The 17174-nt window shown below is 36.0% G+C and overlaps 1 protein-coding gene across 2 annotated transcripts in view; it reads left to right on the top strand.

Annotated features, from left to right (window-relative positions):
• Window positions 1-17174, top strand: part of LARS1 (leucyl-tRNA synthetase 1) — a 70543-nt gene that overhangs the window by 11900 nt on the left and 41469 nt on the right. For both annotated transcript variants that reach the window (XM_070793742.1, XM_070793741.1), the window contains exons 2-10: window positions 2655-2773; window positions 5051-5138; window positions 5532-5612; window positions 7862-7999; window positions 10745-10906; window positions 11544-11656; window positions 12304-12367; window positions 13963-14030; window positions 14132-14357. In XM_070793742.1, coding sequence (XP_070649843.1) covers window positions 2655-2773; window positions 5051-5138; window positions 5532-5612; window positions 7862-7999; window positions 10745-10906; window positions 11544-11656; window positions 12304-12367; window positions 13963-14030; window positions 14132-14357 — 1059 coding nt within the window. The remainder of the gene's footprint in view (window positions 1-2654; window positions 2774-5050; window positions 5139-5531; window positions 5613-7861; window positions 8000-10744; window positions 10907-11543; window positions 11657-12303; window positions 12368-13962; window positions 14031-14131; window positions 14358-17174) is intronic.

Genomic DNA, 17174 nt, shown 5'->3' with positions numbered 1-17174 from the left:
TACAATACAGAAGGTATATTTAAGATAGTTATTGAAGAAATAGTAATACTTTTTTTTAATTGCACAGAAGTACTGTTTGCATCATTACTTCAAATTTATGTAACCATTTTAAAAAATAGCTGTCTAAAAATAGCAGCATATCTGTGATTCGAGTAGAAAGCATGTTTTGAGTTGTTGGGTGGAAGTACAGAGGGAGACGTGACATGACTTGGCAAGGTTACCTGCCTAGTAGTAGAGCCCAGGTATTTTCCCATTTAAAAATGATGCAGAATCTGGAAACATTAGCATATAAGAAGGGGATGAAAATCTAATTTTGGTTCAGATAATTTTGTATAAGAAAATAAAATTCTAGACACTAATGTTGTTTTCAAAACGAAGAGTATGGTATCCAGCTTTCACACTTGGCAGTTGCATGAGTGCTGTGTTCTTCAGCACACCTGCTTTTAGCAGCTAATTCTTTTTCACAGAGTCACAAACTGAGAGGGAAGTGATAGCCCTTGCTTTTCAGAGTTGGAGTGATCATGTGTATTTTTCCTGTTTATTTTCATCCAAGGGTGGCATAAGGATTGATGGGAATGTTGCCAGGTAAGATCCAATATGCTGAAGGCATGCTTGCCATTTTGTTTCTTTTTTTTTTTTTTTTTAATATTTACTGATTTATTATAACGGATATGACTCAGAAACAACCAAATGGAAGAGAGTTGGAGGGCAAGGTGTGGGTGGGGACAGAGAATTCAAAGAGCTTCCATGTCCTCTTCAGGCGGCCACTCTCCCAATACCTCGACACGTTCACCATCCAGGGAGATGAGTCTCCCCATTGAAGAGTTTTTATAGATCTTGATCTTCAGCACCCTCTTCCGCTTCCCCTTCTTAAAGATCAGTAGCCTGAATTTCTAACCCTCTAACTACTTGATCTTTTTGATAATCAGCCCCATCCTAAGGCTATCTTAGGGTCTCAGTCACCCCATTAGCACAAACTCAGGTTGATCAAAAGCGGCTCGTTAGGAATAGCGAAAGATACGCCCATCACTCAGGAAATTCCGAGGGTTTAGGAGCTCTGGCCAGGAACACAGGACAAAGACCAAATGTATTTCTTAATATGCCACACTTTTTATCCTCTGTCTAGTAATCATTTTTGGTTTAAAGGCTATATTTCCTAATCAATATAGTTATATCAGCTTTCAGTTAATTCAGTTCAGTTCAGTTGCTCAGTCTTGTCTGACTCTTTGTGACCCCGTGAATCGCAGCACGTCAGGCCTCCCTGTCCATTACCAACTCCCAGAGTTCACTCAGACTCAAGATCATCTAGTCAGTGATGCCATCCAGCCATCTCATCCTCTGTCGTCCCCTTCTCCTCCTGCCCCCAATTCCTCCCAGCATTAGAGTCTTTTCCAGTGAGTCAGCTCTTCTCATGAGGTGGCCAAAGTACTGGAGTTTCAGCTTTCGCATCATTCCTTCCAAAGAAATCCCAGGGCTGATCTCCTTTAGAATGGACTGGTTGGATCTCCTTGCAGTCCAAGGGACTCTCAAGAGTCTTCTCCAACACCACAGTTCAAAAGCATCAATTCTTTGACGCTCAGCCTTCTTCACAGTCCAGCTGTCACATCCATACATGACTACTGGAAAAACCATAGCCTTGACTAGACGAACCTTTGTTGGCAAAGTAATGTCTCTGCTTTTGAATATGCTATCTAGGTTGGTCATAACTTTCCTTCCAAGGAGTAAGCATCTTTTAATTTCATGGCTGCAGTCACCATCTGCAGTGATTTTGGAGCCCCCCAAAATAAAGTCTGACACTGTTTCCACTGTTTCCCCATCTATTTCCCATGAAGTGATGGGACCAGATACCATGATCTTCGTTTTCTGAATGTTGAGCTTTAAGCCAACTTTTTCACTCTCCACTTTCACTTTCATCAAGAGGCTTTTTAGTTCCTCTTCACTTCTGCCATAAGGGTGGTGTCATCTGCATATCTGAGGTTATTGATATTTCTCCCAGCAATCTTGATTCCAGCTTGTGCTTCTTCCAGCCCAGTGTTTCTCATTCAGTTAATTAGTATTAATTAATTAACCAGTTTTTAGTTAGTACTTGCCTAGCATATATTCTTTTAATTAATAATATTGTTGTATAATTTTTGTTTCATTTAAATTTCTTATTAATAGCCTGCTCACCATTTTGGGGAGAAGTTCTTCATCAACTTTCTTGGAAAAAACAAAACAAAACATGTAGATGACTAATCCTCCTGCAGCCTGTATCCACTGGGCCTCACCGTCCTCCTTTGGTGGCAGTAATTGTAGCTGAGCAAGCAGGCACTGTTCTATCCTATGCTTTTTTTAAGTATTCACCTATTTTAACTAAATAGGAATATTTTAAATCAGTGTTTTATTTATTGTAGTATCTAATTAAAAAGAACTTCAAAGCTTTTTAATGTATTTAAGTAAGTCTTTAATCATCCCTTTGAATTTGAAGTGGATAACCCTATCAGGTCATGATAACCCTAATTTTTAATCTTAACTCATTTAAATTTCAAGATAACCATGGAAAGATTATCAGTAAATGGCTCACTTCTGTGTGAACCCAGATCTTTTTTAGCTTTTTTTTAAACAAGTCTACTGAAATATAGAGTGGATTATTCTGTATCTGTTGTGTCTAACAGGAAAGAAAAGGAACAGCCAAAGTAGACTTTTTGAAGAAGATTGAGAAAGAAGTCCAACAAAAATGGGATGCCAAGAAGGTGTTTGAGGTCAATGCATGTAATTTAGAGAAACAGACCAGGTGAGCAATCATTTGTGAGGTTCTCCATGTCATACTTCCATAACCATTGGCTCAGAAAAGGCTGTGTGGCAGGAATAAAGCAGATTGTATTTATAATGTCTGAAATAGGCTGAAGGAGGTGACTTCCATTTTCTCTATTTCAAATTAGCATCCTCTTTCCTGTGGAATTCTTAAAGGATTTTTTCCTATGTAAAGGTTTTTTAAAAAACTATTATTTCTCATAGTTAGACAAAGGAGAGTGTTTTTAAGTTTTGTCTTTGTTGACTGATAAAAGGATGTCGTTCTGTTACAGAGATTCATATTATAGTGATAATTATCTCCAAAGGCACAGAATATAAATTTTTAAGGGTTTCTGTAATCTTATTTTATAAATGTATATTGCCTTGATGTTAAGAATTGATAGTAACATAATTAAATGATACTGAGGAAAAAACCAAAAGTAACTGCTGCTGCACAGTACCATGGTAAATATGTTCATCAATTATAAGTTGAGTTGCAATTTCAGATATGTTGGAATGTAGCAAAATGTGCTTCTTAGAATTGAGGATATACATGGACAATAGAAATAATGCTGCTAAGTCGCTTCAGTCCTGTCCAACTCCGTGTGACCCCATAGACGGCAGCCCACCAGGCTCCCCCGTCCCTGGGATTCTCCAGGCAAGAACACTGGAGTGGGTTGCCATTTCCTTCTCCAATGCATGAAAGTGAAAAAGGAAAGGGAAGTCGCTCAGTCATGTCTGACTCCTAGCGACCCCATGGACTGCAGCCTTCCAGGCTCCTCCGTCCATGGGATTTTCCAGGCAAGAATACTGGAGTGGGATGCCATTGCCTTCTCCAAATAGAAATAATAGTAGTTATTATTGAACAGTTGTTGTTCAATATGCCAAGGCAGTAGGAAATATACTTTTTTTAAACTGTGTATTCTTGTTTAATCTTCTTAATAATGCTTTAAGTTTACCAATATTTTACTTCTTGTTTTATTGATGAGTATACTAAGACAGAGAGGTTAAGTAACTGGCTTAAGGTTGCATAGCTAGGAATTGACAGGGCTTGGACTTCTTAGCAGGACTTTCAAATTCCAAAGTCTGTCTTTGCTGTTAACCTGTACTCTAATGGAATTCTTTTTCTAAGAGAGGAGGATTTGCTCTAAGACAAAGTTTCTGATGTTATACTTTATTTTTTCCAATTAAAAAAAAATTATTTATTCATTTGGCTGTGTTGGGTCTTATTGCAGCACTTGGGATCTTCGATCTTTGTTGCTGCATATGCACTCTTAATTGCGGCTTGTGGGATCTGGTTCCCTGACTGGAAATGGAACCTGGGTCCTCTGCATAGGGAGCATAGAGTTTCTCTGGCGTTATAATTTAAACTAGAATTTGAAGCTTCTATTTGGTTCTAGAATTTTGGTCAACTCTAAAGTAATTTAAAATAATCTAACATGAATTTGAAAGCTCTTTTGCTCAGTGAAAGAAAATGCACTGAAGAAATTTAGAAATATAACATTGAGTGAAAAAAGTGAATTGAGGAATCTTTGTGAAGTAGACCATATTTAAAATAAAGCTCACAAGTGAGTGAAACTAAATGATGTTTAAGGGCATAGACATATGTGCAACTTATTAAAAAACAAAGGAATGTCAAAAGTAAATTTCAAGATAATGGTTATTTCTGGTGGGAGGATGGGGAGGAGCACACAGGTAGCTTCAGTGAATTTATAAGTTGGATAGTGTGCTTACAGGTGTTCGTTGTGTTTTATAACTTACATATGTCTGTTTGATATACTTGATTCATTAAAAAAAAGAATAAAACATAATTAAGCAGCTTTTAACAGGTGCTTTTTTAAGTGAATTTGCCACATATGCATTTTGAGGATGTTTTGTTTTACTTGAGGGACTTCAAATTGCTTTATGTATATTTAGTGAAAGCATATCTCATTTAATCAGTAAAACATTAAGGTTTTCTATTATTTTTTTTTGTATATCTTTTTTACTCAGTGTTTTAGCTTAAGTTAAACCCTGTTAAATCCTATTTGCTACAAGGATATTTATTTCTTTAATAGCCACCTATAAATATCTTATTTTTTCCTAAATCAAAAATATGTTTCAATTTTAGAGACCTTTTAATTTCTGGATTTATAAATTTAATTTTCGGTATATTTTAAATAACTAAAATTTAAGCAAGTTACTTACAGTAAAGTGTTCCCTTGGCCCCACCCTTAATTGTTAAAGGAATTTAACATTTTTTTTTTTGTACTTTCTTTCTTACATGATTCTTTTGCAGCAAGGACAAGTACTTTGTAACCTTCCCATATCCATATATGAATGGGCGCCTTCACTTGGGACACACGTTTTCTTTATCTAAATGTGAGGTAAAGCTTCCTTTTTGTTTAATATAATGGAATGGAGGGTCTTTAATGAATACTATTTTGAAGAAAATGACATCTATAGAATTTATTTCCTGTTAAGGGAACTTAGAGTTCCTTAATTTTAAGCATGGTTTTTATTTTTAAATAATTTAAGTTTTCTGTTTTCACATGCTGTATGTGTGTGTGCACAGGGTTCTAGGTATGTGTATATGTTCAAAAGTAATTCTTAGGTTGGTGAAGACATAGAAAAACGTATAACTCTTGAATGACTATAACATCTAACTGGTGCTCTAAAGGAAGATGGGAAGAGGAAAACAAAACTAATTGTGAAAAGTCAGAATTTTGTATTCATCTAGCATTTAAATTTGTAGTTTAAAATTAATTTTCTCTCTGTAGTTTGCAGTAGGGTACCAGAGACTGAAAGGGAAGACTTGTCTGTTTCCTTTTGGTTTACACTGTACTGGAATGCCCATTAAGGTAAGATTGCTTGGGGATTGTTTTGTACTCATTTTAGCTTAGAGCTAATAGTAATATCCAATTCAAGAATTTGAAATAGGGTTTTCAAATACATACTTCGGTACTATGTTAAAGTATTTTTTTGAAATGAGTTGAATTTATTATAGTAAAAGTTAATTTTTAGAAAACATTTGAAGAAATGCTTAAAGGGCAAACATTAAGGTCCAAGTGATTTCTAACTAATTTTGATATCTTTTGGTTACCTTATATATTCACATTTCTGTTTAGAATTAGATAATGACTACTAACAAGTACAGTGGACACTGTTTTGTGCATGCATGGCATATATAGGCTGTTGGCCTAAAATAATGAACAGTTCTATCTGTTTCGGTCCATTTTTGTAAGTGTCTTCAATTTGTCATAAATTTATATTAAAAATAATTTTTAATATAAAATGGGTAAGAAAACTACATTTGAAAGGATTCCCTAAATCCTTGGGAGTTGGGAAATTTAACTTACTTCTTTTTATGCACCAGTCTTTTATTTTGAAAAATGTCCTACCTATAGGGAAGGTAAAAGGATGGTACAGTGAACAGCCAGATACCCTTCGCTTATAGTTACCAAATATTAACATTTGCACAGTTGCTCTAGTTCTGTCTCTCAACATACAATACATGCACGCTTTTTCTTTCTTTGTCTATGAACTCATTGAAAGTAAGTTGGCAGACATCATGGCATGTCACCCCTAAACACTCCAGCTTTTATCTGTTGAGAACAAAGCCATTCTTCTACATTGTCACTATCCCATTATCCTCTCCAAGAAATTAATCATTGATGTAATATTATCATTATCTAATCTATAGTCAAATCTCCCTAGCTGTCCCAAAATGTCTTTTCTGGCAGGTTTTTACTTTTTATTCTTCCCACTTTTATTCTTCCCACTGTCTGACATCAAAAGCCATATAAGTTAACTTGTATCATTTTAGTGATATTAATAGTGTCCATGTTTCCTCATCCTAAAGTTAACTTTTCCTTTTTCTCATTAAAAAGTAATTTATGGAATGATCCATTAAGACTCTTTGACTATCTGGTTATCCAATAACTCAGTGGTTTTAGCATCCTTTCATGATCCTCGTCTTTCAGTAGTTGAATTTGTGGTTGTAAAATGATGACTTTCTAGTTGTCTTGTTTTTTTCCCTGTTTATTAACTGAAATTCTTCTTTTTAGAAGCAACCTTTCCCTTTTTGAAAATTTACAATTCTATATTTGTATTTTTTTTAAACTTTAACACTGCATGCTGCTGCTGCTGCTGCTAAGTCGCCTCAGTCGTGTCCGACTCTGTGCGACCCCATAGACGGCAGCCCACCAGGCTCCCCCATCCCTGGGATTCTCCAGGCAAGAACACTGGAGTGGGTTGCCATTTCCTTCTCCAATGCATGAAAGTGAAAAGTGAAAGTGAAGTCACTCAGTCGTGTCCACCTCTTATTGACCCCATGGACTGCAGCCTACCAGGCTCCTCCGTCCATGGGATTTTCCAGGCAAGAGTACTGGAGTGGGTTGCCATTTCCTTCTCCAATGCATGAAAGTGAAAAGTGAAAGTGAAGTCACTCAGTCGTGTCCACCTCTTACTGACCCCATGGACTGCAGCCTACCAGGCTCCTCCGTCCATGGGATTTTCCAGGCAAGAGTACTGGAGTGGGGTGCCATTGCCTTCTCCATTAACACTGTATACGTGGTGTCATCTTTGTTTGTAACAGTGGACCCATTATGGGGTACACTTGAAAAAAGATGAAGTTGAAAATGTAGGTTCATGTTATAATTCTGTAGCTCACTAGCTTTATAACCTTGGATAAATCACTTCATCTTTCAGTGTCTGTTTTCTAGCATGTTATCTCTTGTCCTACCTACCTAGTAGCCTTGTGATGATGTGACAGTAATCTTTAAATTGAGAAATGCAGTTTTTAGAGTTGTTTTCAATATGATAATACTATATCTTTATCTTTGTACTTCTGACACCTAACATAAAGTATACTGCATTGAGTAGTCTGGGTATTGAATAAGTCATTGCCAGGTAAATGAAGTAAATTAGTGAATTTTTAGGTACATGATTTGTATCATATGAGTTTTCTGTAATGATCTACACATCTGTAGATGTATTGCTAAAAAGTTCAGAGTCAGTATTAGTTGGCCTTAGAAACAACAAAAAAACTCAAAGTGTTTCTACCTTGGAATTTTTAACTTTACTGCCTCTAATGTTGTGTTTTTTGTAGGCATGTGCTGATAAATTGAAAAGAGAAGTAGAGCTTTATGGTTGCCCCCCTGATTTTCCAGATGAGGAAGAGGAAGAGGAAGAAATCAATGATAAAACAGAAAATATAATAATTAAGGATAAAGCTAAAGGAAAAAAGGTTTGGTGACTTGATGATATTTATTTTGGTTGAAGTTTTATTTATATTTGTCAGATTTATATGTACATTCCCAGAGTAACAATATAGTAGTATCTGACACATAAAATGTACTCATTAATGTTTAAAAAGTAATGAGGCAAAAATATCTTTCTCACCTTTTGATTGCCTTTTTCCCCCTTTTTACTTTATTTTGAAATAATTTTAGACTTACAGAAGAATTACAAGATTGCATAGGGTTCCTTTACATCTTATATAACCATAGTACAGTCCTCAAATCTAAGAAACCAACATTTGAACAATGCTGTTTGAGAAACTACCAACTTCATTTGGTTTCACCAGTTTTTCCTTAACATTCTTAGTCTGTTCTAAGATCCTATCCAAAATCCCATCTTGCATTTGCTTGTCATGTCTCTTCTGTCTTGTCTTCCTGATCTTAGCACTTCTGAAAAGGACTGGTCAGATAACTTATAAAGGATCTCTTCTTTTAGGCTTGTGTAATGCTTTCTCATGAGTAGATTGAGAGGTGATGTGTCTTCAGTGAATCCAATCAAGGAGTATAAGATATTGATGTCTTATTACTGGTGATGTTAACCTTGATCATTTGGTTTAGGTGGTATCTATCAGGTTTCCTACTGTGAAGGTTTCATTTTTCCCTTTGTGATTCATGTATGTTTTGGGAGAGATACTTTGAGACTATGGGAATAACATCTTGTTTTTTTAAAAAATATATATTTCCTCACTAATTTTAGCATTTTTCAGTGGATCTTGCCTGCAGTGGTTATCGCTGTTTTGTTCTAATGTTGATTTTCTGTTTCCCTCATGTAGAGTTCTTCTGTTTCTTCTTCATTTACTTATTTCTTTTTTGTATTAGTGTGGATTCGTGCATATTTATTTATTCTTTGAGTTATAATCTAATACTATTGGTTTTTGTTGTTGTTGCTGCTGAGTTATTGTTATTGCTCAGATTGTTCTAGCATTGGCCATTAAGGGACTCTTTAGGTTGGCTCCTGTGTCCACTTGACATGCCCCCATTTTTCTTTTATTCCTTTTTTTTTTTTCTGAGCACTTTTGTACTTTCATGTGCCATAAGATGCTGCAAGCTCATTTTCTATTCTCCCTATTTTAGCCCTGGAGTCAGCCACTTTTCCAAGGAGTCCTTTTTCCTTTTATTGAAAAATGGTATTTAGAAACTAAATTCTGAGTGCTAGGTATGCTCATTGTTTCTAGGTCTTCTCAGTAGAAAGAGCAAGGAAATATGTGTATGTCTACTAGCCCCTTTGCATGTATGTGTCTGTATTTACTTCTTTGTATTTTTTTTAAATGAGATTTTTTTCTTTTTTTTTCTTAATGTAAGCACTTTATTTATTTTTGGCCACACCAACCAGGGATCTTAGTTCCCTGACCAAGGATCAAACCCACACCCACAGCAATGAAAGAGCCAAATCTTAACTACTGGATTGACCGGGAATTCCTGTATTTTTTCTTTATTTAAAATATTTTTTCCTTTTCCGTTATGTTTTTTTTTTTTTTTTTTACAGCATATTGAATAGAGTTCCTTGTGCTATATAGTAGGACCTTGTTGTTTATCCATCTGTGTATAATAATTTAAATCTGCTAATCCCAAACTCCTAAACAACCCCTCTCCCACTCCCCTTGTCTTTGGCAATCACAGATCTATTCCCTATATCTCTGAGTCTATTTCTGTTTCAAAGATAAGTTCATTTGTGTCGTATTTTAGATTATCCACATATAAGTGATATCATATGGCATTTGTCGTTCTCTTTCTGTCTCTATTTTTTCTGAGTGCATACTGATCCCTCTGGCTCTATTTTAGCACCACAGGGTTCATTCTAGCATTCTTCTTTGCTTATTTGTGACTTCTTTCTCCAGCAGTAGGAAACCTAGCTCTCATTATTTACAGTATATCTGTTATTTGTTCAGTTGTCTACCAGTAGTTACAGAACAGTTTTACCAACTAAAATACATTGGTTGTGTATAGTTCGTTTTGTCTTTAGAATCTAGCCAACACACTATTTTCCAGTTACTTCTAAAGTTCTTTCTTTCCTACCCCTTTAGTGTGGTTATATCATGCATTTGTAATACAGTTAGATAACTTTGTCACAGTCTGCTTTCTATCTTGAGTTCCTCCAACATCCTGGTCAATTTTTTTTTTTTAATTTACATGCAGTAAAATTCACTCTGGAGTATATCATTGCCTTGGTTTGACAAATGCATAGAGTCTTGTTTCTGCCACCACGGTACATAGAGATCGGTTTCCTTAGTCCCAAGATTCCTCCTCCTACCTTTCTATAGTTTCATGGTCCAGCACCTTGGCCCACCTCCAGTGCCTGGCATGTGGTTACTTTTTTGATATTGATAAATATTGGAAAAGAAGGAAACTCTTGTTAGTAGTTTATTCATAACTAAAAAAGATGTATGTGGTATTTGAAAAAAGGAAATAGAGAAGGTTTGGTGCTAAGAACTTATCTTTGTGATGATAATTATTTTATGGTTCCAACCATTTACTTACCTTTGGTGTCAGAATACAGGTATCAGACTGTATGGTTTGGCACATAAAACAGTACCTCCAGATTCAGCAGTATTCCTATATGTCAGTAATATTGTTTTAGAGTTTAAAAAAACTACCAAATAGGATCATTCATTTAAAATTATTGTGGTTCTGGAGTTTGTTAACTGGTTGTTAGTTGTTCTTTGATGGAGTTTGGTTTTGCTGGTTATTTTCAGAGTAAAGCTGCTGCTAAAGCTGGATCTTCTAAATACCAGTGGGACATTATGAAATCCCTGGGCCTTTCTGATGATGAGATAGTCAAATTTTCTGAAGCAGAACATTGGCTTGAATATTTCCCACCACTGGCTGTCCAGGATCTGAAGAGAATGGGTTTGAAGGTATGCTGGCTACCTCTGTAGTTTAAGGCAATGTGAAGAACCTAGTTATATTTGTGTGACTGTACGAGATTTGGTCCACCTCTTAATTTAGAATAATATATTCCATCAGTATTCCACGAATGGCTTGGTACTGTTATTTTCTGATTAGAACCACATGGGCCTTGAGGTAAGCAATGAAGTACTTTAATGTTTGTTGTTTTGGAATATATATAGATATACTAGCAATTAGTAAAAAGGAGTACTGTTCAAGTGAAGAAACCCACAACATTGTAAATTAACTGTACTTCAATAAAATTAAAAAAAAGAGATTTCGAAGAAACCCAATGTAAGCTTAAATATTTAGGGACACAAAAAGATGTTGTTTAAGTGTTCCTTCTTAATTTATTATAATTCCTATATGTTTAATATGTAAATATATATGTTTAAAAGCTTACATATTAAGCATAAATTAATGTGATAATTATGATATATATTTAATAGATGGAACTTGAAGTTTTTTGGTTTGCTTTTGATATTTGATATAATTCTACATTGAAAAGTTAGAAGTAGGCAAGTAAATAATTGATTCATGGGAATTCCTATTTATAGAGACTATATAAATTTCTAAAAAATTACCATTTCCTTTCTCCTCCTATAGGTAGATTGGCGCCGGTCCTTCATCACCACTGATGTTAATCCTTACTATGATTCATTTGTCAGGTGGCAGTTTCTAACATTAAGAGAAAGAAGCAGAATTAAGTTTGGGAAGCGGTGAGTTTATTGTCCTTCAGTTTAATAAAGCAAAAATCATATAATTCCTGTATTGTAATTCAATGTGCCCCAGAGCCTACTTTTTTCCATTATCTTTTCTCTTTTTATAATTCCTCTTTTTGTTCTGTTGGTTTCCTTTTTGTCTGGCCGGTGTCTTAATTTCTTTGAGCTGCTTAGTGTTTGTGACAAATAGAACCAGGGAGAATAGGGGGTCTCACTAAAGATTCTCTTTTTATGGTCTCAGGAAAGATTCTCTTAAGTATTCTAGCCAAGTAGAAAAATAATTTTATTTGTGTTTTAGTTTATCCTTTTGCTCTATAAATTGTTCTGTAAAGTTCTCCCTTGATCATATGGACTCGTTAAAAGGTAGTTGCATTTCAAAAGCTTATTTATATTCTACAGTCTTCTGTTTCATACCACAAAGCCAAGATCAGTGAATATTTTTCAGTGGTATTACCTTTGATGAAGGCAAAAAGCTTTCATTGAGTAACTGTGTTGGCAACAAAATTCCGCATAAAAAATGATGTAGACATTTACTCAGAAGTTTTAGTTAGAAGAAATATTGTGAGATGTTAGGAGCAACACTGACCAATCCGTTAGGATAAAACTTGTACATTGTAATGTTTGTCATTTATTTCTTGTTTCAGGTATACTATTTATTCTCCAAAAGATGGACAGCCTTGTATGGATCATGACAGACAAACTGGGGAGGTAATTATTTGTGACATAGAATAGTTGTTGTCATAATTCTTAATATAGTCATAGAGTTTAAGAAATAAATCAGAAACCTAAAAATAGCTTTATTCCAGTATTGAGGTATAAGTCATGATACTCTGGTGGCTATTAAGAAGGAGGCAGGTAGTCATCATAGGTACCTGTATCTTCTCTAGAACCTTGTCTAGAACCTTGCTGGTAGGTTTAGCTGCATCAGCTTGTGCTGGAAAAGCACGTTCTTGGATTTTTTTTTTTTTTTTTGTCACTTAGCTTGGCTTGCAGGATTCCCAGATCAGGGATTGAACCTGGGCCCTTGGCAGTGAAAATGTGGTGTCCTAACCACTACACTGCCAGAGAATTCCTAGAGAAGTAGATTCTTGAACCTCACCCCCAAATTGCTAAATCAGAAGCTCTGAGGGTGGAGCCCAGGAATCTGTCTTTTAATGTGTTCTCTGTGTGATTCATATGCCTGCTCATGTTTGAGAAGCACCACTTGGAGAGTGCACTGTTCTAAAAAGAGACCATGAGGAAAGGTAATGAGATATGTGGTTTACTCATGTACACAGATTCCATTTATACTTGCTTTGGTCACATGCCTACTTATTTTCAAAGTACTTCAAGTCATGCATGACATCAGTTCATTCTGCATTCCTGGAGGACACATTAGTGACATTGTTCCCTGTAATACTTGAATGAAGCAAGGGAAAATCATTCGTCTAAAGCCTTGGCACAGTAAATCAACAACAATGAACTTTGTAGTCCCTATGAGTGTGTCATTCTCTGTTACCACCTTTGAACGCATTCATAGGCTAGTGACTACCTTTCAAAATCAGCCTTCAATTATGATGTAACTTACATGACAGAAGTGAGAGTTGATCAAAATTTTGAAAGATTTGAGAGCCTTCAGAAGGCCAGTTTACTATGTTAAGCTTTAATATAGTCAATGATAGCAACATCTTAAGTTTCAATAGTACATCATAGTTTTTCAAAGCATTTTGTCATTATCATTATGTGTCATTATCTTACGTGTTCCTCAGGACAGTCCTGTGTGAGGCACAGCACAGTTTTTTATTTTTAAAATGTTTAATTAATTAATTAATTTTATTTTTCATGAAGAAATGAAGGTTCAGAGTGATTGTGACTCCTTGTGGCAAGCCACAAGTGAGGGCCGAAGCTAGGTTTTGAATACACATCATTTGATCCCTGGTCCATCATATGTCTGTGATGACTACTCTGTAGGATTGACATTGATTTTATCTTCTAACTCCCATTTTGGCAAACACTGTTTTGGCTGATTAATCCAAGTCATTCTCCCCTTGTTTTTCCCTCTCAAGAGAGCTCTTAGCAAACCTTACTCAGTCTGGACCTCCTTGACCAGTTCTGTCTAGTGTGGGGTAGGATGGTGGTCTCTCAAGTCATTTCTTACACATTAGGCTTCCATGTGGTCAATACACCACTGACAGTCTTTTCATTGGAAGGAAGAATTATTCTAGCGATGCAAGAACCCGTCTTAGAAATTTGAATCAGATCTCTTGCATAGATTAGTAGGTTTAATCCAACTCTTTTCTCTTTCAAATTTTTATTTTGTTTAGGGTGTTGGACCTCAGGAATATACTTTAATCAAGTTGAAAGTGCTTGAGCCATACCCATCCAAATTAAGGTAGGTTTGTCAAAGAATTGTGGCTTCATCTTTTTGAAACATCAGATAGTTGTGATAAAATCCATAACATTTTCCATAAATGTGTGCTTTTTTCTTCTTAGTGGCTTGAAAGGGAAAAATATCTTCTTGGTAGCTGCTACTCTCAGACCTGAGACTATGTTTGGACAAACAAACTGTTGGGTTCGCCCCGATATGAAGTACATTGGATTTGAGACAATGAACGGTGATATATTCATCTGCACCCAAAGAGCTGCAAGAAATATGTCATACCAGGGCTTTACCAAGGACAATGGAGTGGTACCTGTTGTTAAAGAGTTAATGGGAGAGGTAAGTTGGGTAGTGGAATTAGTTTAGAGCATACACTTAGAGGAAAATGTCAGAAATGAAATTTGAGAAAAGAATGTTTAAAAAAACATTTTAGTTGAGGTATACGTACAGTCAAGCATGTAAGTCGTAAGTGTGTATTTTGGTATATCTTCAAACGTTATGCATCACTCAAATCAAGGGATGTACAGTTGGAGCACTCCAGAAGGCACTCTCATGTCCATTTCACATCCCTTCTTCTGTAGAGGTAACCACTACCGTGACTTAAGTCACCAAAGATGAGTCGCTCTTCATGAACTTTACATAGTGAAATTGTATAGTCTGTACTCTTTTATGTCTAGCTTCTTTGGCTCAATGTGATGCCTGTGAGATTCACCCATGTTGTATATGTAGTAGTAGTTTGTTCTTTTTGTTTGCTTTTTAATTGCTGTGGTATATTCATTGTGTGACCATATCAGTAAAACAGCATTTTTATTTATGTATTTATTAGAAAAAAATTTTTTTTGACCATACTGTGTGGCTTGTGGGATCTTAGTTCCCCCACCAGCGATTAAGCCACAGGCCCCTGGCGGTGGAAGCCTGGAGTCCTAACCATTGCATTATCAGAGAATTCCCTAAAATAGCATTTTTGAATCTTACGTTTCTGCTCAGTAATTATCTGATTGAAAAATACAGTTCTCCTCAAGAGATTTAGTATAGCTGCAGTTGACATTATATTACTCCTTCTAAAAAATGGGTCGTTTTTGCTGTGCGTGGGCATTGTCTCGTTGCAGTGAGCAGGGGCTGCTCTCTAGTTGCGGTGCTCCAACTGCTCACTGCGGTGGCTTCTCTTGTTGCAGAGCATAGGCTCTAGACACATGGGCTTCAGTAGATGCGGCACATGGGCTTAGTTGCTCCATGGCATGTGGGATCTTCCCTGATAAGGGATTGAACCCATGTCTGCTGTATTGGCAGGTAAATTCTTAACACTGGACGACCAGGAAAGTCCCGATACTACTTTTTTAATAGGATTAACTGCATTCCTGGTGTGCAGTAGCAGCTGCTTTTTTTTTTCTGGAAAGGAAGTCTTGATCTTAACTAAATCCCCGATGGCTCAGCTGGTAAAGAATCTGCCTACAATGCAGGAGACAGGAGACTTGGGCTGGATCCTTGGGTTGGGAAGATTCTCTGGAGGAAGAGATGGCAGCTCACTCTAGTATTCTTGGCTGGAGAATCCCATGCACAGAGGAGCCTGGTGGGCCACAGTCTGTGGGGTTGCACAGAGTCGGACATGACTGTGCATGAGCACGTGTAGTATCCTTAGAGTTTATTTTACTTAGGTTTATTTTACTTTTACTTATTTACCGGTGTGTTTTATTCCCTTTGGTTAAGTGCTGATCTTTGGTATCTTAATAAATAATCTTTTAAAAGAAAAAGATGAGTAGAATACCATCTCAATTCTCCTTTTGAATTGGACTTTTATTTCTTATTTTGTAAATTTATTTTTTGACTAGATTACTAAATATTCATAAGACTCAAAATTTGAAAGACAAAAAGAAGGGATTCCCTGGTGGCCCAGTGGTTAGGACTCTGATTTCACTGCCAAGGGCACCTGTTCCATCCCTGGTTGGGGAACTGAGATTCTGCAGGCTGTGCAGCCAAAATAAAAAACAAAAGGTACACAAAATACTCCCAGTCACTCAGTTGTCTCTTCCATAAGCAGTCAGTGAAACCAGTGTCTTGTGAATCCTTCCAGAAGTATTTCATGTATATACAAGCAAATACATACATATATTCTTTAGCCCTCTTTTTTTACACACAAACGGCAGTGTATTTCATCACATTGTTCTGTGTTTTACTTTCTTTTTTACTTAGCTATTTCTTGGTAATTATTTTGTCAGTAGATAAACATCTCCTTGTTCTCGTTCTTTCTTTTTTTTGGCTGTGCCATGTGGCTTTTAGGATCTTAGTTCCCTCACCAGGGGTTGAACCTGGGCCCTTGGCAGTGAAAGTAGAGTCCTAACCACAGGACTGCCAAGGAATTCCCTTTGTTCTTATTTTTTACTGTTACACAGTATTCCATTGTTTGGCTATGCCACAAATTATTTAATGACTCTGTATAGTGGATATTTGAATTGCTTCGTCTGTTATAAGCAGTCCTGCCACATCTCATTAGTTCCTGATGTTAGAGTTCTGTCTGAGAGGTTTTGGGGAATGGTATTAATGACACAATTTTTTTTTTTCTTGCTCTTACATGCAACTTCTTTCCTTGTTAATTTGAGCATATTCTGGTATGAGGGAAATGGGTGGTATAATAGCTTTAAACTGTTAATTGATATTTAGCCTTTATCATTATGGCTCCAAATTCTATAAGCAACTTACGTATATGGGTAAAGGAAACTATATGGAGTTGAAAAGTGCATTTCTGTAGCTAAACAAACAGCTGCAAGCTGCTTATTCATATATAAGAATATGGGTCCTATATTGTTGGGGCTTCTTTTTTTTATTTTAAAGAGAAACTAGATACGTCTTCTTAACTGTCTTTCTAATTATTGTTTAAAATAGAAACACAGAGATATAATATTCTATCTTGTTGATGTCTCATATTTTATTAAGTGATTTAAAGAAAAAAATCATTTAAAGTCTTAGTTGTTTCCAGGTTTTGCTAATGTAGTTAATACAGCATTGGGAAGATTCTCAAAGAATCTTTTGAGGTAAATTCCTAGAATTGGATTGCTGGGTCCAAGCTGTGTGAACATTTTTGTGACTCTTGCTGTGGATTCCTATATTGTTTTCCTCAAGGAGTGCAAAGTTAAAAGCAATATGTTAGTGTACTAATTT

This window comes from Bos indicus, chromosome 7, assembly GCF_029378745.1.
Source record: "Bos indicus isolate NIAB-ARS_2022 breed Sahiwal x Tharparkar chromosome 7, NIAB-ARS_B.indTharparkar_mat_pri_1.0, whole genome shotgun sequence".
NCBI lineage: Eukaryota > Metazoa > Chordata > Mammalia > Artiodactyla > Bovidae > Bos > Bos indicus.
This window is presented reverse-complemented; position numbering and strand designations above follow the sequence as displayed.